The 24057-nt window shown below is 33.2% G+C and overlaps 1 protein-coding gene across 1 annotated transcript; it reads right to left on the minus strand.

The window, feature by feature from the left end:
* Positions 1–572: 572 nt before the first annotated feature.
* Positions 573–9970, minus strand: LOC109017689 (probable sodium/metabolite cotransporter BASS4, chloroplastic). The gene is made up of 14 exons (XM_035690496.1): positions 9647–9970; positions 8633–8738; positions 7936–8043; positions 7790–7857; positions 6810–6888; positions 6619–6677; positions 6468–6536; positions 5035–5148; positions 3642–3663; positions 2695–2762; positions 2080–2165; positions 1486–1615; positions 990–1091; positions 573–859 (listed from the first exon to the last, which is right to left on the minus strand). Exons 1-14 carry the CDS (start codon positions 9830–9832, stop codon positions 785–787), a joined length of 1272 nt encoding a protein of 423 aa, XP_035546389.1. The 5' UTR covers positions 9833–9970; the 3' UTR covers positions 573–784.
* Positions 9971–24057: the final 14087 nt, after the last annotated feature.

Here is a 24057-nt window from a genome sequence, read left to right on the forward strand (position 1 = left end):
TTAACCTTATATTTTCATTTTCCAAACAAATAAACTACTGACTTATTCACTTTTTTTTTTATTATTATTTAAATCATTATATTAGGTGCACCCTGGGACTAACACACCCGGGGCCTTTCCCTAGTATATATATACATACATACACACATACTAGGCTCCAAGAACTTCTTTGTGACTAATCCCGAGGATGCACAGACCCTCAACAAAGAGTTTACAATAAGTGCACCTTATTAATTCAATATTATATGTGTGTGTGTGTATATATATATATATATATATATATATATTAACTTGATCAATCACATCCAAAAGATAACAAATTGCATAAAATATTATAAGAAACACACGAATGCAATAATTACTAGCAAAGATTAAGGGGGTAGCTATCAAATTATGTGCATCAAAATGGTGTCATATTTGCCAAGAACACCTTTCAATTTCAAAATGCTCTGCTTGTTCTATGGTTAAAAACCTTTACATTTTTTTTTTTTAATCTCAAACAAAGTTTAGGTTCGAAAGGGATAAGTTTTGGTGATTGATTTGGAGTTGCTGAATGTAATTCTTAAAACAGATTCAAGTCATTGGACATGGATGGTCCAACTTTAAGGATTTGTTTCAGTTTCTTAAAGATGTGCATGATACAGAAGCAAATAATACTTACCAAGGGCTTTCAATTTTTTTTTTTTTGGGGGGGGTTATGTAATTTTATCTCCTTAAAAAATTATTATGAGTTTAATGCTGAAAAGCACAACAAATTTGCAAAATGCATATCAACTAAGAAGGCTCATGCTTCAAAATCTTTGTTGTATGACTGATCTTTCCAGAGCCAAAAGTTTACTAATACTGAATCAATGATGACCTGCACCAATAATTTATAGTGTAAGTAGAAAACGTTCTTTCGAAGACTTGCTTAATCAGTAAAACAAGAAAGAAAAATGGAAAGAAAAGGAAAAATTCTTGTGAGAGAGGAAAAGTTAGATGACAGGAACCTGGTTAATATGTGCCACAACACAAGGAAGAACTAACAGCCCTGATTCACCAACTACACCACTGAGCTGATCCACTACAGCTACAACGATGAGCAGAGCTTTCTACATAATAAGGTGACTTTGTAAAACCCAAATACTCATTTTACAAAATTACATTGTTAACTGCAATGCACTAAGAATAAAATTGCATTTGCACTGGTGACCAACAGAGAGTATGGAACAACCAACCCACAATGGCAGATCATTTTAGGCAATCCATTCAGGCATATGTCAACCCAGACAGGATTAGAGCCTTCTGATATGATAGCTATATGCATAGGATGGTTAAGCAATAGGTATATGGATATCGATCAGTATTTAATATTTGAGTTCTATTTTTCAAATTTGTTTCAACAAATGTCAACCATGATGAAACCATTTCTTCCCTCATTTGACAATGTAGATGTATAGCAAAATGTAGTTAATGGATAAAATCATTCACTGCTAATCAACCAACCTGGCTACAAACTATTAAGAGAGCGCGGAAATTCTCTTTCTTTGAAAAAATGGATTCTCTACCACCAAAGCTGGCTGACATGCACTTTACTGCAATGGCGTTAAAAACCAGAAGGGTGAGGTGCACAAGTCTGCAAACAAATGAAGATTATAATCATTGTCAGATACAGATTTTTTATTTTACCATATCTCTTACCTTGTTAACCAAAAATAACTTAATTGAAAGCCATCTGGAAATACTATAGCAGAGGGAGACTCCTAAAACCCTTCATTTAACGTGTCAACCTAAAAAATTGTAAGGGCTTAAGTTGGGTGTAAAAAGTTCAAAATTTGACATGTTTTCCTCAATATATATTCAGGGAAACATGTCATGGTAACCAATAGCTATTTGTTGGTCTAGAGCAAGGCAAGGTTCAATTTCAACTGACAGAAAGCACGTGCTCTGTTATGACACAAGCAAATAACAAAAGTTAAATATGGCAAGTATGTAAGTTAATTTCATTTCCAATTCCTTTTGTGAAAGAGAGAATAACTTGGAAGTAGAAACAAACAGATTGACCAGAAAGAACATCTAATTGCAATATGAAGAACTCACATTCCCATTCCCATAGCTTCAATAAATCCTTTTGGCTTTAACATTAAAATCAAGGGTCTTGACTTGCTTACTTGCATCCATGGCGTCTAGAACAAGGTAGAGAGAATCAGTAATAGCTTATAAAAGATATTGACAAAATCCTTACAGAATGAAGGTAAAATGCAAATGAACAAACGAACAATAAAGGTCCATTGAGATTATGCCTTTCCAAAGAAACAAGTTCTGATTTTTATAAAGAAGTTGCAAAGGCTTCGAAATCGTTGCCTTTGTAAGGACTTCTAAAAAACTTCAAAGACATTTACTCTTCTTGACTCTTACTATCCTAACTACACATTCAATTATAAATCTTAGTCTTTGGTGGTATATCATTCACCTGAGGAACCTGTTTCCTTAGAGGGTATCTTCTATTCGATAGTGCATGAAAAAAGCAAACATAAGCTTGAGTCTCGACTTCACAATATCAGGGAGGTACACTGATAAGTTAGACCTCAGTGCAGACCATTCAGCATAAGACTGTATTTTTATTCATTTCTCTAAATGACAGGAAAAAAGATCATTTGTTGAAAAGGTAGAAAAGGCCCAGTAGTCCAAGTCAAAAGAAGATCAAATGCTTACAAGACTAAGAAGGACAGTACTCATCATTGAGAAAATCCTTTGATTCTGATCAATATATGTTGCCAGACCTATAAACCAATCATAGTCAGATATTTTGGGGAAATAAAAATTATGATAGCTAGAGGTATTTAAGAAACAATAAAGAGTCGTATGCTATCCTTTTGCAACAGATGCACTCATTATCTGGCTAATCAAAACCATATCATTCTTTTGGAGACGGTGGCATATATTCCAGCCAAGATTGGACAGAGTAATTTGATACATGAAATTCCGGAGGAATAGGACTTTTGGTCCTGTCGAGAAGATGGCCAATTGGGAGGAATAATGTTTGGGAGAACAGCAAGTCTTGCTTGGGACTCTGGCAGACTGCTAAGTGTCAGGGAGATATTGGCTTATACATATCATATAATGCCCAGGGAGGACACTAAGGTAGCATCCGCAATAAGTTAAATGTATTTTGGGAAATTCAATGTGGTAGGTTAGAGTTTTGAGGCTGATACACAAAAAATACAAGTCATCTGTAACCCCAGATAGATTGTTATGCAGCTGTCCTGTGGACATAGGCATATTGCTGAACAATATTAAACTGTCTTCAATTTCTCTTTTTTTTTTTTTCATCTATAATCGCCTAATTCCAGAACAAATTTACAACAGATTCCATAGCAGGCATACATGCAAGAAGTTCTGCTTATTTGATACAACTCACAGTACAATGGAAGTCTGAAAATGCATTTATGTGCATTACTATAAAAGGTGATACTTGAATATAGTTAAACAAATCAAATGATTACACATTCCTTTCGAAGTGGAGGAAAATATCTTATCCTTTTTAGTCTAACAACATCATAGATATTTTCAGGAGGTAAAGAGGGAATTTTTCATCTTTTTCTACACCAAAAAGGTTACAATTGTCAAAGGAAAAAAATGAAGACAAATAGAACTTTTACCTTTCAACATATTTCGCACTACCTGTCAATGGAAAATCACATAAAAACCCTGCAAACTGAGTAACCACAAGGCTCATGATAAAATTGGTGAAGTTGAACCATATCATTATGAATAATTCTATTTGAAGGCCTTTACACCACACATCATCCACGTGGCATAATTTGATTTGGGACATAAGTTTTAAAATTTGAATTTTGCAAATCAAATTATGCCATGTGGATAATGTATGGTGTAAAGACCTTCAAATAGAACTACTATATTATTATAATGTGTTGCAATCCACAAAAAGAAAAAAATAAATAAAAGACAGGAGAAATTGTGAATTGAAGAAAGAAACACTAGTATATCAGTAAGACAGTTCTAAAATTTTGTTACAGATAATATACAATTAGTTTGTTGCACACTTAATTATTGCTTCCTTTTATAGTTTATTCAATTCTTTTACCCCTTGCGAAGAGACTTGAACTTCTGAAACATATGACGTTTGCGATAACATTGTTAAACAAAATGATCGATCCTACAGAGAATTTTAATCTAATAAAAAACTTACGAGTAATGCTAGGTAAAAGTCCCAAATAGACAAGTCCCGTGTAGGCCCTTTATAAAAAAGTGGGTCCCACTAAAAAAGAATGGTTTTTTTTTTTTACATTTTTTCAAGGTGGGGTCCACTTTTTACAAAGGCTTGCACGGGGCTTGTTTATTTGGAGCTTGTACAAATCATTTCTCAAAACTTAAAGGCCAGATAAAGATTAGCCTTCCTGTAAGCTGCTATTTAAGTGAACTGTTAGCTCAGCTGTGATATTTTACACTGGATCATGTAGAAGACAGACTAAAATGCATTGACAAGCACAATGATCCTCCATAGTCCACTGGGGGTCGCTCCTAAATGTGATCCTAATGATAATGAAGATTTAGCAAAAAGCTATAATCACTCCCCACGGTGGAACTCGTATAAGATATTTAAATCATCAGTTTACCCCGATGATCATTTAATTACTCAAATCCAAATTCCATGCAGTTAGACCTTAATCAAGTGCAACAAATTTCCTTATAATTAGAAGTTTAAAATTAAATTTTGTGTCGAGGGTTAAATGATGTTACTTTCTTGATCCAAAGGAAAGTAATATATATTTCTGTATTTCTACTGAATTTCCTGAAGCATTTGTACTGTTCACTGTGCCAGTTATGTAAAAGATGTAGATTCTTGTCTTTTCCTTTACTTGTTCAGAACTTTTACAGGTATCAGGTTAAATGTTAGGGCAAGATTGTGAATGTGACTATTTGATTGGGTTTTTCTGAGTCAACTAGGAGATGGATTAAATCCTATTTTGTTAGGCACCAAAATAATGCCTACTTCAGTGTGATAGCTTGAGATAGAGGCAAGGAAGGAACCTTTCCCAAAACCAAAGGAACGAGAAGAGTGAAAATAAGACTCCAAAATAGCTCCCCTGTTGGAATGGATACACCAAAACCATCAGCAAAAACATTTGAGATCCAAAATGGCACCTGCATTGTAAGATAAACATTATCATGCTATTCCAGCAAAAAGACAGAAATGAAACCCAAAAAATATACAAACAGAAAAATATTGCAGATCCACTGTATATCTGAGTAACCGATATTTTTGTATTTCTAGCAGTGAAAGCAGATTCTATGGGAGTTCATCTAAGAACAAACACAAATTTCTTGCAAGGAAAATATGTATGTGTAGTAGAAAAGGTCTAGTGAAAAAGTATGAACTACTTTTCATCTATTTTCTCGAGCATAGGCAAGAGAATGATGCTTAGACGAATAATAACAGCAAAATAGTGCAGATAAAGTCGTAGTAAACTTCTTTCATTATCTGGCAGGCATTCCGTTAGATGAACCATAAATTTTAGCATTAAGTTTTATTGTTTAAAAGAATAAATAGAGTGATAAACATAAATTCTAATGGTTCATCAATAAATACATGTAATAAATCATACCTCTTCTCTTACTAATGAAATGCCTGAGGTCCAATTGTACAAAAATAGCTTAAAACAAAGATAAACCAAAAAAGAATAAAGCATAAAAGCTGAAAAAGAAAAGTTCAAGAAACTTTCTACTTAGCATAACATGTCTCAATGCCAGCAATTATAAAAAAAACATTCACAACATGAATAAGGGATATAAATACATACATATTAAAAAACAGAAAGCAATATATTCTGGAAAATTTATGTTATAACGAAATAACCAGGAACAAGTTCTGAGGATATCATCTAGATCAACATATTGCAATTACAAAATTTGACCATTTGTATCTAGCTTTCAAGGACACATAAATAGAATCACCAACAAATGAAGAGAGCAAGGAAAATCTGACCTATGGTAGGACTACTAGCCAACAAGCAAGGGTAATGTAAACAAGCTTTCTCTTTGGCCTAGAAACGAAATTGCTACTTGTGTCTGCAATTTTCCCCTTTCCACAGAAGGACATGATCAGAAAAAGTTTTAGGAATGGAATATCACCACAAATGTCACTGTTTGGACTGTAACCAGTACATTAATCCTACGTGCATAATGATGATGAAAAATTAGCTGAGTCTTTTCTTATCGAAATGAAAGTTACCATTATACTAATACAATAAACCACATTAGATCATAATGGAAGCTAAAATAATCTTGAAGTCAATATACAATAGAACTTGCATTCATTCTTCTTCCCTCCAATGCTTTCTTGAATTATAGACATGAAAGAAAGATGAATAAATTAATCATAAGAAGTACAGAGCATATTTAGTATAGGTACTAAGTGGGCCAAAAAAGAATAGTAGATAGTAGGAAGGATAGTTTAAACTTACTGTTAAAATGGCCAATAGGTTAGATATCACAGTCATTGCAAGAGCAAGAGCGGAGTTCCCACCGACAAGCTGCAATCATATAATGTTTAACCTCCTAAAGCATATAACATAATTTTTTCTAAAAGCACTATAGGAAAGTAAAAATGGAAACCTGTGTCAGTGCAACTCCACTAGATAATGTTGTTGGCATACAACTAAAAATCGCCAATCCTGTTCCAAGAAGCTTCACAATCAGTAACTTTGCCCAAAAAATTTCTATTTCAGTTAAATATTCATTCTTTTATATGGTTCATAGAGAGAAAGAAAAAACTAGAAAGTGGCTTTTGTTTTCAGCCAGCATGCCTGTTACAAACTCCTGAGGTGTGAGCTGAACTTGCAAAATCAGCCTGGAGAATAAGGGGCTAACCAACAGAATAGAAACCTGGACAATCAAGTACAACAGTTAATTGCACATGCCATTAGAAATAGCAACATATGTCTTCTCATCTATCAACATGATTGGGAAGAACTGAAGAAGCATTCAGGCCACTATCGGCTAAAAGTTTTGAGGCCTCATAGAAATTGTGTCTCCATACAAATTCTAAAGATCAGTACTTATTACAAACATAGGCAACAAGTTACCAGCTTTCTATATGGTTGGAAAATGAATGTTTATAACCATAGCTCATGATCAGAGCATCAAATGGAAGCAATGACCTTTTTTGTCCCACTGAAAACCTAAGGTACTCTCAAAACGAATTAATCCCTCAGTCCCTGCTTTACCAGAAGATATAATTCTTGGAGATATTGAAAGAATAATAAGGGAACCACAGATCATATTATTCAATGTCCCAAGTTTATTTACTTAAAAAATGAAATTTACTACGAGCCGTTTCAAGCTGAAGTGATTTTACATTAAAAAAGTTGAGAACTAAATAAACAAAAGAATGCATTGAAACAAGAAAATGTGCTTTAAAAAAGGCAACCTTACAAACTTGAATTTGTGTAGGAAATGCACTCTATCCACAAATTTCAGTATAGAAAAGTCATTTCAGTTTGTGAAAACAATCTTAGTAATGCTTTCACTTAGAAAAGTAGATAATCAGAACAAGAACACATTATGAAAATTCATGGTAATGGTTTCAAATATTTGTTAAGATAAAATTAAGACTGATCAGATGATAATTGGCATAAAATTCTCCTAATCAATCAAAAATTTCTGAAGATGGAAATTGACTAGGGTTTGCAAATATTTTCATGTCATTAAATATTTGAACTGGATAAAAGGCATGAGGGGAAGAACTCGAATGTAAAGAAGGCTCGTAAAAATTTTGTGATCATACCAGCCCAAATATTCCGGCTGGCCATGCTTCTGCAACTGCTCGAAATTCCCCACCCCGTAACCTCAGCCCTAAAATATTCAAGAGGAGTTCAGGGAAGGCAAGAAACAGACATGTAAATATACAAACCATGATGAACAGAACTGCACCTGAGATAAAGAAAATTCCGCAAGTACTAAATTTTGACAATGAATATTTGTGTGCAAGACAGCCAAGAGTCGGATTTGAAAATCCCAAAACTACTCCACTGATTAGAGCTACAATTTAAGTTACAAGATTAGTGAACTGATTGTGAGAAAGAACAGAAGAATCAGAGAGCAGGATCTTGAGAATCAAAAGATAAATTTCCTTCAACTTCTACAAATATTTTAGTGCTAAAGACAAAAAAAGCAATCAAGCTTCAAAGGAATATATTACTTACAACATGATACATATCAATCATGATTTTAAATACTGAAATAATAATGACGATGATAATCCTGGTGGTTGGGGCGGGGTGGAAATTTGACCAAAAGTACTGAAAATTTGCAGAATATTTGAGTTCAACCAAGTCGGTCCAATATATCAAATGAGACAAGGCACAGATTTCAAAGGCATGCAACAAACACCGATTAAGATCACCCTGAGCTAAAAAAAGTTAATCATGCCTAGCACCAATATACAAAAATTCCTTCAATATATCATTTGAGCAAATTGAGATTGTGAAGCATCAAAGCCATGCAAGAATTTAAATGAGGATGATGTAAATCCCAACCCACTTCATATCAGGAAAATCCATTAAAAATCACCTTCCACTGATAATGAATATATGATCATTATTACTCCCTTAAAAATGATCAACATTACCTATAGGAAGGAAGTTAGTCAGAGTAAAATTGAATAATCCTTTTGCAAAGGTTGATACATTTGCTGATTTCAAAACCTTCTTATGATTACTTCCATCAGAGTTACCCTGTAAAGCAAGTAATACTTTTTCACTTCAAGACAAGATGGTTGGGCATGCCATGCCAATCATGCCAAATGATAGTATTCCTAGAGAAGCATTCATTTCAATTATGGATTACTAAATTGATTTCAAATACTAAGAATGAACAGAAATGCGCTTGAAATGATGTACGCATCCTGCAACAAGAAAGCTTCAATCATAATCCTAGCACATACTATTCAATTTTCACTAAGCTCACTTTCATTTTGCTACCCAATTACTTTTCCAGCCTCAACCTTGTTTCTTGTATCTTGTAGCTCAGCTTGATATTCAACCAATAAAGATGCCTATAGGATTAAACTAATACAACCTATAGTTGTATTAATATATACAATTATCCCATTGATAGTTAATCGGTTGACATGGTATTTTGCAACGCCAAAGGATGCAGGTGAGTTTGCAAGCAATAATACTCCAAGCTTTCAAAAGGCCAATGTGGTTAAGTATAGAGTGATTTTGGAAAGAAAGGAGGAAATATTATTATAATTCCCATAACCTTCTCAATGTTCCGATATTTTGTAATGCATAATAACTGCTGAGACAACATTTGAGTCTCAGCGCCAAAACTTTTACACTAAATACTTAAGATTCACCTCAAATACATACATACATACATACATACATACATATATATATATACAGTCAAAACAACTTTTTTTCCATCTTTGTGAGTCTCCATTGCTGGAGTGTAAACCTAATCGGGGGGAAACCTGCACTTTATTACTAATAAGAACACTAGTTAAATTTCCCAACACAAAGATATTGTACATAGAAGGATGAAAATTAATAAATAAATATTTAAGTCCAATTGCAGCCAAATGTCAGGCAAAGATGAATGAAGAAATCCAACAAACAGTGGAATTCAAGAAGATGACCTGATTGGAATTCGCAATGGCACGTACAGGCAGTGGAAATGTCCTTATGTTAAGCGTGGAAACGAGGGACAAACCGGAAAACAGAGCAGTGTTGGCCAGAAAACTTGGGTTATGACGAGGAAAACACACTGGAAACAAAGGCGGTCTGCAACCTGGGGCGGTGGTGTTTATAGCTGCTGGCATCATAATTATTACTGAAAAATGTGGAAGAAGTATGAAAGCTTTCCCGGTGGCAGTTGAAGAATATTCAACTGCTTAGAACAAATTCTAGCTTCTGTTTTTTCAAACTATTTCTTGAAGACCCTAATCGCTGTGCAACAATGAAAAAACAAGCTTGTCAGTTTATTTTAAATTTTAAATTTTATCCTTTTCAGTATATCAACTTTTCTTAATTAAAATTAGTATTTTTAAAAAGAATTAAAAAAATAATACTGATTTAAATTTAATTTATAGTTAAATTAAAAAATAATTAATTTTATATCTTTCTATAGACAAATAGTAATTTAAATTGAATCTGAAATCTAACTCTACACTATATTTTATTTAATTAAATATTTTAATTAGCATTAGGTCCACTCGTTAAAAAAAAGAGTCTGACCACACATAAAATAAACATTAAAAATATATAATAAATAATTAAAAAAATGTTATTTATCATTTTACACATTACGATTCAACACATAATTTGTTACTTTTACTCTTTTATTTAAATATAAATATTTACATATCAATATATGTGTGTTTAAATAAAAAAAATAAAAATGATTAGTATGTGAGACGATAAGTATAACTTTTCAATTTTTTTCTTGCGATCAAGTCCAACACTTACCTATGATAATTTCATTGATAAATGTCTAATTATTTGAAATAATTCGAAGAGAATTGAGACGCAACAATAATTAGTGGAGAAGTGCTTGAATATATAAAAAGAGTAATGCTACATATAATTGTAGAGTATGCAAGTGCCGCGTAATCGCTTTAAAAAATAGTGGATCAACTATTAAAAAATTTATTTATTTTCATATGAATTCCATATTAAAAGTTTTATGTACAGTCACTTTTATATATTTTTTGTACATTTTATTAATATGATTGACTGTATTATTTTTTTAATATAAAATAACTACTTTAACCAATCATAATACCCAAAAATTATTATATATAGCAGAATTTATTTTATATTTATTTAATTTTCTTTAAAAAAAATTACACAATTTTTTAGCGGTAAGGTATCATCAAGGGACCGAACAAGAGTTACTAGTGCATCCTACGTAGGACACGTGATCAAGGGGTGACCAAATAAATACGTGAAAGGACTTGTATGGTCTTATTTTCAGGTCTTATCAGGAGGGCACTGTACCATCAATCTCACTCAGACCTGCCCTTATAGTGTGGGACCCTTCCTCACAAACAACCAAACAAAAATAAAGAGAAAATGAAGATTGTTTACTTTACCATTTCCTTTTCTATAATTTTATTTTTTAATTTAAACTAAATGTCAAATTATATAATTATCACATTAAAGTTAATTATCTTTATGACTTTAATCCTCACCAGCTTAATACTTGTTACAGTTTATCCCCTTAAATTGAAAAATATTAATATCATATAATATTAATTGTTTAACTCTAAAAAATATTTTAAGTTTTAAAAAAATAATAATAAATATAATTTTAAAAACTGAAAGCTTCACACACTCTTTTAAAAAAAGAAGGATCTCTCGTTAAATTTTTTTTTTTTTTTTATGTAGATTTAAATTTATCTATTATTTTCAAATGAATTACATGAGATTTGATCATATTAAAATTGTAAATATTATTTTTCTTTAAAAAAATCACTTCAGAAATAAAGTATTTTTTCCATCGTATATTTTTTCCTGTTTTTGTTTTTTAATTTTGTTTTGGACCAAGATGTAATTGGATTTGTTTTGGGTCATTCTCGGGCCGGGTTATTATTCCCGAAACTAGGCCGAAGTTGGACCAATTCACCGAGAAATCTGCACCTAAACCGGGCTGAAATGAGTTTGGACTGGGTTCCTATATTCCATGCATGGATCTGAGCTCAGTTCAGCTCTGCTAATTTTTGTTATAGGTAAATGGGCCGTAAGGGCCCATAGAAGGCTTCAACCCATGAAGGCGAGCGAGGCATCTACGAAAGGCCAGACCATAGTGCAGGCAGGATGAAAAGTCGAAGGAACCTGCTACAGCTATCGAGGATCCTCAAGTAATTTTTTTTAAAATATTTTTTTAAATCCCTTAAACATTTAAAATTAATTAAAAATTAATTAAAAAATATTTCCTTAATTGTTACGTAAAAAAACAAATCAGTCAGAATCCTCCCAAGCATTATTCAAAGTCGAATATGGTCATGTCTCGTTCTCTACGGCCTTGTTTATTTTTAATGATGAGATGAGATGAGTTGAGTTGAATTGAGTTGAGATTAAAATTAAAAAGTTAAATAAAATATTATTAAAATATATTTTTTAATATTATTTTTATTTTAATTAAAAAAAATTAAATTATTTATTTTATTTTGTATTAGGATTTGATAAAGTTATAATGATAAGATGAGAGGTTTTCAAAATTTTAAATTTTAGTCTTGAAAGCAAACCAGACCTTAATAGCTATGAATAAATGCTTGACCTCGTCGACCAAGGTCTTTGTTTTCAAGTTGGCATAAAAAACAACTTAAAAGTTACATTTGTTGTGAAGTCTCACACGATTTAAAAACAAACTCATCATGAATTTTATAAGGAATTATCTCACTCTCCCTATTAGGCCTTTTATGGGAAGAAATAAGTTTTTCTATATGATATCAGAGCCAAATAACCTATAACTGATGATGGACTTCTGCGACCTACCCACAATGATGATATCGAAAATACCGGCCCACACATGAGGGGGCGTATTGAGAAGTCCCAAACGGCCTAAGAGCAAACTCATCCTGAACTTTATAAAGAATTACCTCACTCCTCCTATTAGACTTTTTATAGAGAGAAATATCTACAACATTTACATGATGCTTATTTAGGGAAAATATTTCTAGTGCTAGAAGGTCCTTCGATCGTCTACGGCAACACTTTTTCCATCAAACTATTTTGATGATAAAAGAACCATAAAGGATAAAGTTTTGCCCCAAATTAAGTTAAAATAATTGAGAAGTGTTAGTTTTCATTAAAAATAAAAATAAAAATTGAGAAGTGTTAAAGATAAAAAGAGATTACATAAGGCCTAATTTAGATAGTAAAAGTGTTTTATCTCATCTCATCATTATAACTTTTCTAAATTCCAACACAAAATATAATAAACAATTCAACTTTTTTAAATTTTAAAATAATAATAATATTAAAAAATAATATTCTAATAATATTTTATTTAACTTTTATCTCAACTCACTAACCAAACGACACCTAAAGTAGTAAGTCCACAAAATAACGTAGTTTCATATGATTCGTTAAATTTATTTTACAATAAAAATAATTTTACAATCTAACGTACGATATTAAACCACGTCATTTTATGAATTTACTTTTATGTAATTCTTTTATAAATTATATTCTTCTCCTAATAAATTCAGTTGTTAAATTCACATGTGTCACTTGGGCTAAGCATGTGGTCCACTTTGGAGCAAAATTTCATCATGCCCTATTGATAAAAATAGTCAATTTGTACTAAACAAAATAATTACAATAATAATCTTTTTGTCATTTATTTCATAACTCCTGAACCCGTAAATCATGAATTGCATCTCAAAGCCATGGAATACACAGTAAAGAGTTGTTCACACCCACAAAGACTTGTATCCCTTGATTATGTGGGAAGCACATATTATTTTAATAAAAGGATACATGAAAATAACTTAGTTTTTTTTTTTTAAATGTGCAAGTCACATGCTTAATAGAGACTTGTGATTTTTTATAAAGAGAAAACATATTTGTAATTGTGAATTATACAATCGCTGTGTAATCGTTTTGAAAAAAGTGAATAAAACATGGAACACACAAGAAAAAGATTAATTTTTTAATAGTAGACCCCACTCTTTTTTTTTAAAGCGATTACACACTTCACGGTTGTATGTAGAATTACTCTTTTATAAAGGATTCAGAAGATGTTCTCTGGAAAACCAATTTGAGGGAAAACTATGTCCATACATCCGATTAAATTATCCCAAGCTATCTTTAACAAACTAAAATCTCACGCCCTCCATAGAGTGAGTCTCTGGTATACTTGTAGCATGCACCAAGCAGTTGTGGTCGGGAGTTTATGGCAACTCACATCGGCTGAGGGTTACATCTCTGGCGACAGAAATCGCCAGTAGTCCTAGTATCAGTTGGTGGTGGCCCGTCAGCCCAAGGGAGCCATGGGGAGATGGGCTCTTGTCGAGTGCACGACAATGTGCACCCAGTGCTCACCTTGCACGGTGTGCACACCCCCGTCATCAAAGATCGCCTCAGTGGGGGACAGAAACATGCACCCGTTCCACACACTTTGCACGGTGGATGGGGGCCACCGTAGTGTGGACATAAACTGCTGGTAGTCCATGTGGTGGCAGCCAGCAGGTCAACGGGCCTCGAGTCTCCTGGGTGCAAGACAACGTGCACCCATTGTGCATTATGCATGGCACTGTGCGTGCCATGCACAGTTCAAACGTGCATGGGTACTGTGCACTTAAGTGCACTGTACTTTCCTGGCGTATTTACTGTGCATTTAAGTGCACAGTATACTTAAAGTGTACATAGTGCTTACAACACAAGTGGCATGGTAATTCATCGCCCAGCCCGTTGGATTTGTGTTTTACGCACAGTGAACAACATGTACACAATATTGTTAACAATAATGGGCGAGGAAGTGTTCATTTGCCCAATTTTTGCGACGGTGTCGCCAATAAAAATAAGAGTGGAGACATTGAGAATACTTATATGGAGAAATATATAACTGCTCAGTCTGAGATATTTTGCAGGGCAGAAAATCAATTTTCTCCCACTTCCTTTGTAGAAATTTAGTTAAGATCCCACAAACGGTGCCAAATATTAATTCCAAAAATCGCACAATAGGCCGGAAGGAGAAAAAGAGTCATTCTAGGCCCACCATGCAAATTGGCCTTAGATCGGTATGGTTTGGAGCCCCTGGCAGTAGTCTAGTGTGATTGTACAATGTTGGTGCGTACATTCATGGCAGTGAATGGAAATTAAATACAGAGAAAATAAAAGAGAGGGAGACACATAGATTTACGTAGTTCGGACTATGCCTACGTCCAAGATTGTTTGGAAGACAAATCTACTATAATATGAGTATTTTACAGTCTCTCATAGTGTCTTATTTCTCATTGCACTACGGAAGTTAGAGATCTATTTATTGGAAATCTTCTCGTTGGAGTCTACGTCATGAGATTGAAGAAACCGAAGAAGTCCAGAAATCCCCAAAAGCCCCCTAGAAGTCGTCTGACTGTCCCCTTTTATTTGATCTGATCTCTCTCTTCTCGTGCCCCTTAGGAGTGGTGAGGAATAACAACCTTTACTCTTGCATGCTTGACCTCTTCTATTTTCTCCACTTTCTCATTTTTCTTTCCATTTTCGTGTCCTCATTCCATTCCCCCTCACACCTTCTTTTCCATTGTCCCCCATTGTCTCCTCTATCTCCTCCTCATTTCTCCTTCTGTTGTTTTTTAGTGAGGACCCTTTAATGGGCTGAGCCTGAAATATTTTATCCCCTTCAACTATTCTTCCCCTAGTTTTCTTTCTTTCAACACCATGATCCATATGTTGTCTATCAAATTGACTTCCAACAATTATCTTGTTTGGAAAAGTCAGATCCTAATTCCTCTTTTTACTAACCAAAATCTACTTGGTTACATAGATGACTCTATATCTCCACCTCCTGCCACAATTTCTGAAAATAACATTTCAATCCCTAATCTTGCATATATATACTTCCTCAAGGCAAATGTACAGACCAGTTAGTTCTCATGAGCCTTCTCTATTCTTTCCTCTATGAAGAAGAAGCTATGAGCAAGGTCCTAAGTCCCATGCATGATGCCTGAATGGTACTTGAAAACTCATTTTCTCACAAATCAAAGACATGCAAGTTACACCTCAAAGATAATCTTCAGCTTATGAAGAAATGCACGAAAAGTTTCAGTAAATACTCTCGAGCCTTTATGGAGACGTTTGGATGTTGAGATGATCTTAGATATTCTGTAAATAGTAATGAATTATTTATAAATAATAGTGAAATAGTCTAAGACTCTTTGTGATCAACTTGCTGCCATGGGTTTAATTAAAAAACAATATACATAGCGAGATTAATGTTTCTACAACCACTAGATATTATTTTATATATAATTAATCTCGGACTAGATCTTATAAATAGCTATATATGGCCACCTAAATTGAATCAAAACAAAAGTACTAAATCAAAATAGTATCAAAACGTACAAGATTATTCTCATTCAACTACATCATATGCACGCATACACACGGTATATATGCACATGAAGTGATCAAGTCAAGTATCACCCACTTTGAGATCAGCTTAGTTATTTATTCAGAAAAAAAAAAAAAAAGCAAAAGTTTCCAACGTGGTAGTTACGTACGATGATATCATGTTATCTCTTAGAGAACTGTTATAAACACAAAAATATTACATAAAAATAAATCTATAAATTGACGTGGCTTTACGTGATCCGTTAGATCTATTGTATAATAAAAAAAATTTTATAATCTGACGTACTATATCAAGTAATGTCAGTTTATGAATTTAATTTTGTATAATCTTTTTATGATTAAACTAAAATGTTTTTTTATCTCCTGATAATCATGATGAAAACTATATAAATAGAGACCATGTTTGGTATTCTGCCATTAGAATCGACCCGACGGCTCAAAACTGCCATAATTTGTGAGGTCGATGGAAGAGAGACACGTACGAGGTCATGGTCAATGATAGAGGCGCGCAGCCAATAAATATTTTTGTCTTTTTAATACCAAATTCTAAAAGCTTGCAGATTGTCATAAACCCTGCAGTGTAAGTTTTTGACTATCATGTTTACAATATGCATGCTACGCGTATTCATTTCTCTCGAGCCATGATATATCTATTGACCTATTCCATTTATAATATATATATATATATATATATATAATATTTATATATGTTTTTTCAACATCTACTTAAGCTTTCTAGCTACGTACGTACCTTCAAACTTTGAAAGTCGTTTCAAGCGAATTTAGAACGTACCTATATTGAGAATATTAATATATAATGGGTGTACGATCGAGAAAATTTAATTAACAGCATATATAAATGTAGTAATAATATCAATATATCTCTATTGCACCCTTGTTTGCTTGACTTTGTGGTATATATCAAGTTTTCGGTGCTAATACTGTTGATCTAGAAGACACATGAAAGCTGACCAATATAGCATAAATGTAGCTAGAATAAAATGAACTCTCTCTCTCTCTCTCTCTCTCTCTCTCTCTCTCTCTCTCTCTCTCTCTCTCAAGGAGAGCATATTCCTCAACCTCTCTTCAACCGTAATTTTTTCATTATATTGAGAGTTATGTGCGTGAGACTATGAGAAACTATATAATTATCTAATGAATTTGTCTCCAAAAAATTTGTAGAATGAAGCTTTTTATATCGAACCACATAAATCTATAAATTTTTCTTTATTTACACTTCATATACTTTATTTATTTAATTATTTCGTAGATGAGTATCCGAGCACTGCACCATATCAATTTCCAAGTTACCATCTTGGCCATTAGAAAGTACATATTGTTGGACTCCAATCATGCCGAAAAAATGAATCAACAGTAGGCATAAGAATGTTGATGACCTACTAGATCAATTCTTAATTTTGAATAATTTTAGGAAATTTTGATTAAACCCCATCATGTGGTATGAAGTACTTAGATATATATAGGAGTGCATTTTTTAGTAGCTTTGTGAATTTTAATATTTTTCAAACACAAACTGATTTAATTATCTTCTAATTTGTTAAGGAAATGAATTTAATTTTTTAAAGAAATTAAAGTACTCGTACGTACGTACCAGAGTGGTTATCTCTAAAAGAATAAAGTTACATAATAATAGTGTCTTAAGCTAGCCCAAGAACTACACCATAGCACAGAAGATATTTAATCAAAATATTCATAATTTTATTCAAAAATTATTACTGGAATTAAAACAGTTTTATTAGGGAAAATATTGCCCTTAAAATTTTATAGATAGAAAATTCTATTCACCATATTATCATCTAATTTTTAACCTACTATATAAAATATGTCACATTTATCACCAATGAATGATAAATAATCATCACATTTATCACATTTATTGGAAGATTCTTTACCATGTAAAGTAGCTAGATTAGAGTGTGGTGTGCATTACTCTTTCAATTTCAAATTTTTAATTTTTTTATCTAATCATTACAAATTTTCTAAACTTTCAAATTAAATATAAAAAACAGTACAAATTTTTCAAATTTTAAAACAAAAACTATATTAATTTTTTTTTAAACTTTATAATAATTTTATTTAACTTTTTCTCTCTCATTTTCTAAAATCAAATAAAACATCTTAATTCAAACCATTTTACTATTATTCAAAGTTATTTTGTGATATTTTAAAAGTCCTAGCGAACCTTCGAGTGTAACCATAAATGTCGATTTTTTTTCCTCCCATAAGAAAAGGGGAGGTGGGGGCAACTAGCATATATAGCTGAAGCAACTCTCATTGGACGTGACTTTATGAGTCTCTTCTCATTGCAAAATGTTCGGTTTGAGCCATAACTAGCTACTACTCCAAAGATAAGTCGGCCGCCATAATACTCTCAAATTATCTAGATAGTCTAAAGCTCATCCCATGGCCAGGTCCAAGAATTATGCAGTTTTTGACATTATAATCACCAACAGTACCGACGTCGGCTTGTAGAAGATGATCAAGTTCTAAGAAGACTAAATAATTAATTACGAAAGAAGAGGACCACACAATGAAGGAAAATGATAATGAAAAATCAATGTAGAATAATAATATTGCCAATGTGACAATGATTATACGTTTGATATTTACATCTTTTACGTCTCTACCACGCGTACTACTCCGGTCTCCCCTTCCTTTTGTCTGTATTTCTATCTCGATCTTTCAATCCCTTCATTTGCGGAGGAATTTTGGGAAAGGAAATAAATTAATATTTTTTATAATTAAAACATGCTTGTGTCCACTTTGGAACTGTGAAGCTTGTAGACACACGGGTATCTATAATGGATAATAAAGAATACCGAAAATCATGTTATAATATATAGGATAATGCTGGAGCTCCCGCTGGGCTCCCGCTCTAATGTATTTTATCATGTATATTTTTTAATTTTTTTTTATATAGATATTTTTAATGATTTTAAATATTTTTAAAAAATAAAAAAATTTATAATATTATTAAATAATACTTGCTTAATCACGAAGTAAAATATAAAATATTTTTTTATGATTTTTTATTTTACTTTGTGATTAAGGAAGTATTTTTTAATAACTTTTTTTTTACTTCTTGATTAAGAAAGTGTTTTTAATGATGTTCTAAATTTATTTTATTTTTTAAAAAATATTAAAAAATATTATATAAAAAATAACTTAAAAAAACACATATAATATATGCCTACAGCCCCAGCGGGAGCCCCCAGCTGGTGCTGTAGCACGATCCTAATATATATTACCCCACCTTTTCTTCTACTCATGCATTGATGAGACATTGCTTTGGAATATTGGCTTGTTCACAAAGAAAAAAAAAGTTAAAGATAAATAGTATGCCACGTCAGTATAATGGAATGAAAGTAAGAATATCACAAATAAAATAACAAATATTTTTTTCTTTTTTATCATCGATAAAAGTTTGGTATATTAAACAAATCCCGAAATGGACCCGTGGTGGAAAATAACACACACTTATAACCATTTTTTATAATTTTTATATAATAATGTTTTAAATGAGAGAACTTTTTGTAAAATAACTTATATAGTAACATCACTTTATTACATAGAAATTCTCATTTTAATACATAGTTATATAAAAATTATAAAAAAAAAATTGTATGTATATCAATACTCGTGTTTTATCTCATTCTTGTCGTGTACAGTTTAAACAAAGTGAACTTTGTTTCCACCACCAATTACGCAATACACTTTTTGATACTATGCAATCGGTCACTTCATGAATTTAGAATTTTTTTTGTTATTATTATTATTATTATTCTAGATAAAGAACAAAAGCAAAACTAGTAGGATTGAATAAAGATCATGATAGTTGCCCACACAAATATTAATATTAAAATGCATGCAGATAACTTCACTGTTATAGAGTTTGAAGCGCTTGGTTACACGGATGAGATGAGATGATAAATATGTGAATAATAGTAAGATAGTTTATAAATAATATTAAAATAGGTTGAATTAAGATATTTTATGAAATTTTGATAAATAAGAGAGAAACAAAATTGAATAAAAATATTATAAAGTTAAAATATTGTTAGAATGTACTTCTTTAATATTATTTTTATTTTCGAATTTGAAAAAGTTAAAATACCTTTTGTGTTTTGTTTGGAAATCTGGAAAAGTTGTAATAATTAGATAATAATTAGACGAAAAAGTTAAAAATTTAAAAATTTGAAATTGAAAAATATTTATTTTTTAATGATGTTTAAATATTGAGATGAGATGTGTTTGATTGGTAAGATTATCACTGAAAAGAGGGTGAATCGAGATGCTTTTAAGGGTACTATGTTGAAAATATGGAAAGTGGACACAACTATAAACATTGTTGACGTGGGCTTTAATCTTTTCCTCTTCGAGTTTGCTAATGAAACTGACTTGCAAAAGGTGTGGGATGGCCAGCCTTGGTCTTTTGATCAATGTCTCCTTTGTATCAAATACTTTGATGGCCTTACTTCTCCGTCTGCTATGCCCTTCACTCATACTTACTTATGGATTCAGTTACATAACTTGCCTTTTGGATGTATAAATGCTGAGATTGGTGTTCAATTGGGTAGTTCAGTTGGGAGAGTAATTCATGTGGAGGCTGATGAGATGGGTATTTGTTGGGGAAGGTACCTTCGTGTCTGCTCGAGTTGGATTTCACTATGCCATTGATTCGTGGGAAGATGATTAATGTTTCTGGGAAGAGGTCTTTTATTTAGTTCAAGTATGAGAGAATACCGAGATTCTGTTTCTATTGTGGACTGCTCTTACATGGTAGGAATGGGTGCTCTCAAAAGCCTTCTATTGGCTTTGAAAGGGATGTTTCAAATCTTCAATATGGTAGTTGGATGAGAGCCTCTATTACTGGTCCATACTTGGGACTTAGCAAGTTTGTTTCTGCTATTCCCCATGGATTGTTTTCTGCTGCTGAAGGAAGGAAGATGACAGTTACTGAGGATTTGCATGAAAATGATAACTGTTCTGGACAGTTACAGGAAGTTACTGAGAATACTTCTCCAGGATTGGGTGAGAAGGTAGTTATGTCTATGTGTCCCGAGAAGGACTCTATTGTGCCCTCAATAGTAACTACTCAAAAAACTGCTGTGATGCAACCTGTATCCCCATCAGGTGTCAACTCTCTTTTGGCTTCAACGAGTGTAGTTAGTGTGGATAAGGTGAAGGGGAGGGAAGGGTTGAGTTCACATGCTTCTGGTCTGTATCAGTTGGATAGTATTGGGAGTGGATCTTCAAGTCCAGATATAGACTATGGTAAGTCATTGCAGAAATGGAAAAAGCATATAAGGCAAGGAGGAGGGCTGGGGGTTGCTCAACCTCAAATCTCAAAAGGTGGTCGAAAGAGAAAGTCATTCCCCAAAGGTTCTAATTTGCCATCTATTCTTCCTTTCAAAACTCTTAGGAAGTCTAGAGCACAAACTCAGAACAAGAATGAATCGGTGGAGGCTGTGCTACAGCCCCGCTGGGAGAAATGAAACTCTTAAGTTGGAACTGTCGAGGGATTGGCAACCCTCGAACAGTTCGTGATCTTGATTGTATGATCAAGATTCATAAGCCAACTATTATTTTTCTTATGGAAACAAAGGTGTTTAAGTTCAAACTGGATATTTTGAAAGTTAAGTTTGGTTTTCAGAATTTATTTTCTGTAGATGGGATTGGGCTCAGTGGAGGCTTGGCAATCTTTTGGAAAGATGATGTATCTCTCTCTATTCAATCCTTTTCTCAAAGACATATTAACAGTTGGGTGAGTTCTGAGCAAAATTCTAAGTGGATGCTGACATGTTTTTATGGTCACCCCGTGACTAAACAAAGAATTGTGGGTTATAACATTTTAAGAGCCTTGAACAGTTTGGATCCAAGTATGTGGCTGTGTGTTGGTGATTTTAATGAGCTTCTATATACTCATGAGAAGTTGGGTGGTGCTGTGAGACAACAGAGTCAAATGCAGCCTTTTCACAAAGTGCTACAAGACTGTAATTTGTGTGATTTGGATTTTGGGAATGGGTTTTTCACGTGGTCCAATAATAGATAGGATGCTAATTTTACTAGAGAGAAGTTGGACAGAGCCGTGGCTACAAAACAATGGTGTGATGTCTTTGGAGATGGAAACATTCAAGTTTTGCCTACACTCACCTCTGATCATTGTCCTCTCATGATCACAATATTGCCACAGGGACAGCAGCATGTACCTCATTGCAGAATCAGAAGATATGAAGCAAGTTGGTCTTCCTATGATGATTGTGGTGAAATGGTAAAGCAGATCTGGCAAGGCTCTAATAACTCAGCAGTTAGTTTGTCTTCAGTCATGTCTAAGCTTAAGCATGGACTGTCAACTCTCAGAAGATGGAGTAGGAGCAAGGATCCTCTATCTGACTCTTTTTTGTAGGCTAAAATGGATAGATTGAATTTCCTGCAGCAGTCTATGACAACTGCTTCTGTTGAGGAAATTAAGCATTTGCAAACAAAGATTAATGTTCTTTTGGAGAGAATTAACATCAAATGGCAGTAAAGAGCAAAGGTGCATTGGCTTTAGAAGGGTGATCGAAACTCCAAGTACTTTCATTTCTGTGCTACTCAAAGGAAAAGAAGGAATCAGATATTGAAGATTGCTGATGAGAGGGGGACAGTATTTACTAAATCTGAGGATATTGGGAATGCTTTCACTAGCTATTTTCAATCACTCTTCACTTCCTCTATTCCTACTAATATTGATCAGTGTCTTGCTAATTTAACAGAAAAGGTCTCTGCTGAGATCAATGCAGTGCTGACCCATCCTTTTACTAGAACAGAAGTAGAAACTGCTCTTTTCCAAATGGGTCCTCATAAAGCTCCTGGCCCCGATGGTTATGCTGCATGTTTTTTCCAAGATCATTGGCCAATAGTGAAGGAGGATGTTTGTAAGGCAGTTCTCTCTTTTCTGAATAATAGGCAAACAATTGTTGGGATTAATCACACTTATCTTGTTATGATACCTAAGAAGTTTAAGCCTCAGTTTTTATCTGAATATCGACCAATCAGTCTTTGTAATGTGCTTTACAAGATGATTGCTAAGGTGTTAGCCAATAGATTGAAGTGTGTTCTGCCAAAGTTAGTATCTCCAACCCAATGTACTTTTGTGTCTGGACGTTTGATTTCAGACAATATAGTAGCAGCTTTTGAAACTCTTCATACAATGAATAGTAAGATGCATGGTAGGAAGGGTTATATGGCATTAAAGCTTGACATGAGCAAAGCTTATGACCGTGTGGAATGGGACTTGCTCAAGGCTGTTATGGCTAAGTTAGGCTTTGCACAGAATTATATTCATTTGATTATGGAATGTGTTTTCTCTTCTAGCTTTTCAGTGCTGGTTAATGGATCACCTCAGCAAACGTTCGGACCTTCAAGAGGTTTAAGGCAAGGATGTCCTCTCTCACCATACCTGTTCATTCTATGTGCTGAGGCTTTGAGTTCTCAACTATTTGCAGCAGAAGATCAGGGGCTTATTTCTGGTGTGCCTATTGCTAGGGGTGTGTTATCCATGAATCATCTGTTTTTTGCAGATGATAGCTTGATGTTTTGTCAAGCCAATATGGTGGAATGGGGAAGATTGAATCACATTTTGGGCATTTATGAAAATGCCTTTGGCCAATTGCTCAATAGAGATAAGACCTCTCTCTTTTTCAGCAGAAACACAAAAGCCTCAACTAGAGTTTATATAAAGGAGATTGCTAGTTTAAATGACACCTCAAACATGGAAAAATATCTAGGGCTGCCTTGTTTGGTAGGAAAATCCAGAATGAGGGCTTTTCAGTCTATTGTGAGCAAAGTACAAAGCAAGATTGGCAATTGGAAAAATAGGTTTTTATCTCAAGCTGGAAGGGAAGTCCTTATTAAGGCTGTGCTTCAGTCAGTTCCTACATACTGTATGAGTGTGTTCCTTTTGCCC

Source organism: Juglans regia, chromosome 5 (genome assembly GCF_001411555.2).
Source record: "Juglans regia cultivar Chandler chromosome 5, Walnut 2.0, whole genome shotgun sequence".
Taxonomy (NCBI): Eukaryota; Viridiplantae; Streptophyta; class Magnoliopsida; order Fagales; family Juglandaceae; genus Juglans; species Juglans regia.

Excerpts from the sequence above, each read along its gene's own strand:
- LOC109017689 (XM_035690496.1), bottom strand. The coding sequence starts at position 9,832 with ATGATGCCAGCAGCTATAAACACCACCGCCCCAGGTTGCAGACCGCCT. Across the intron at positions 7,858-7,935 it reads CGGAATTTTCTTTATCTCAG|GGCTGAGGTTACGGGGTGGG; the intron begins GTGCAGTTCTGT and ends TGAATATTTTAG. Across the intron at positions 6,537-6,618 it reads GTGGAGTTGCACTGACACAG|CTTGTCGGTGGGAACTCCGC; the intron begins GTTTCCATTTTT and ends ATATGATTGCAG.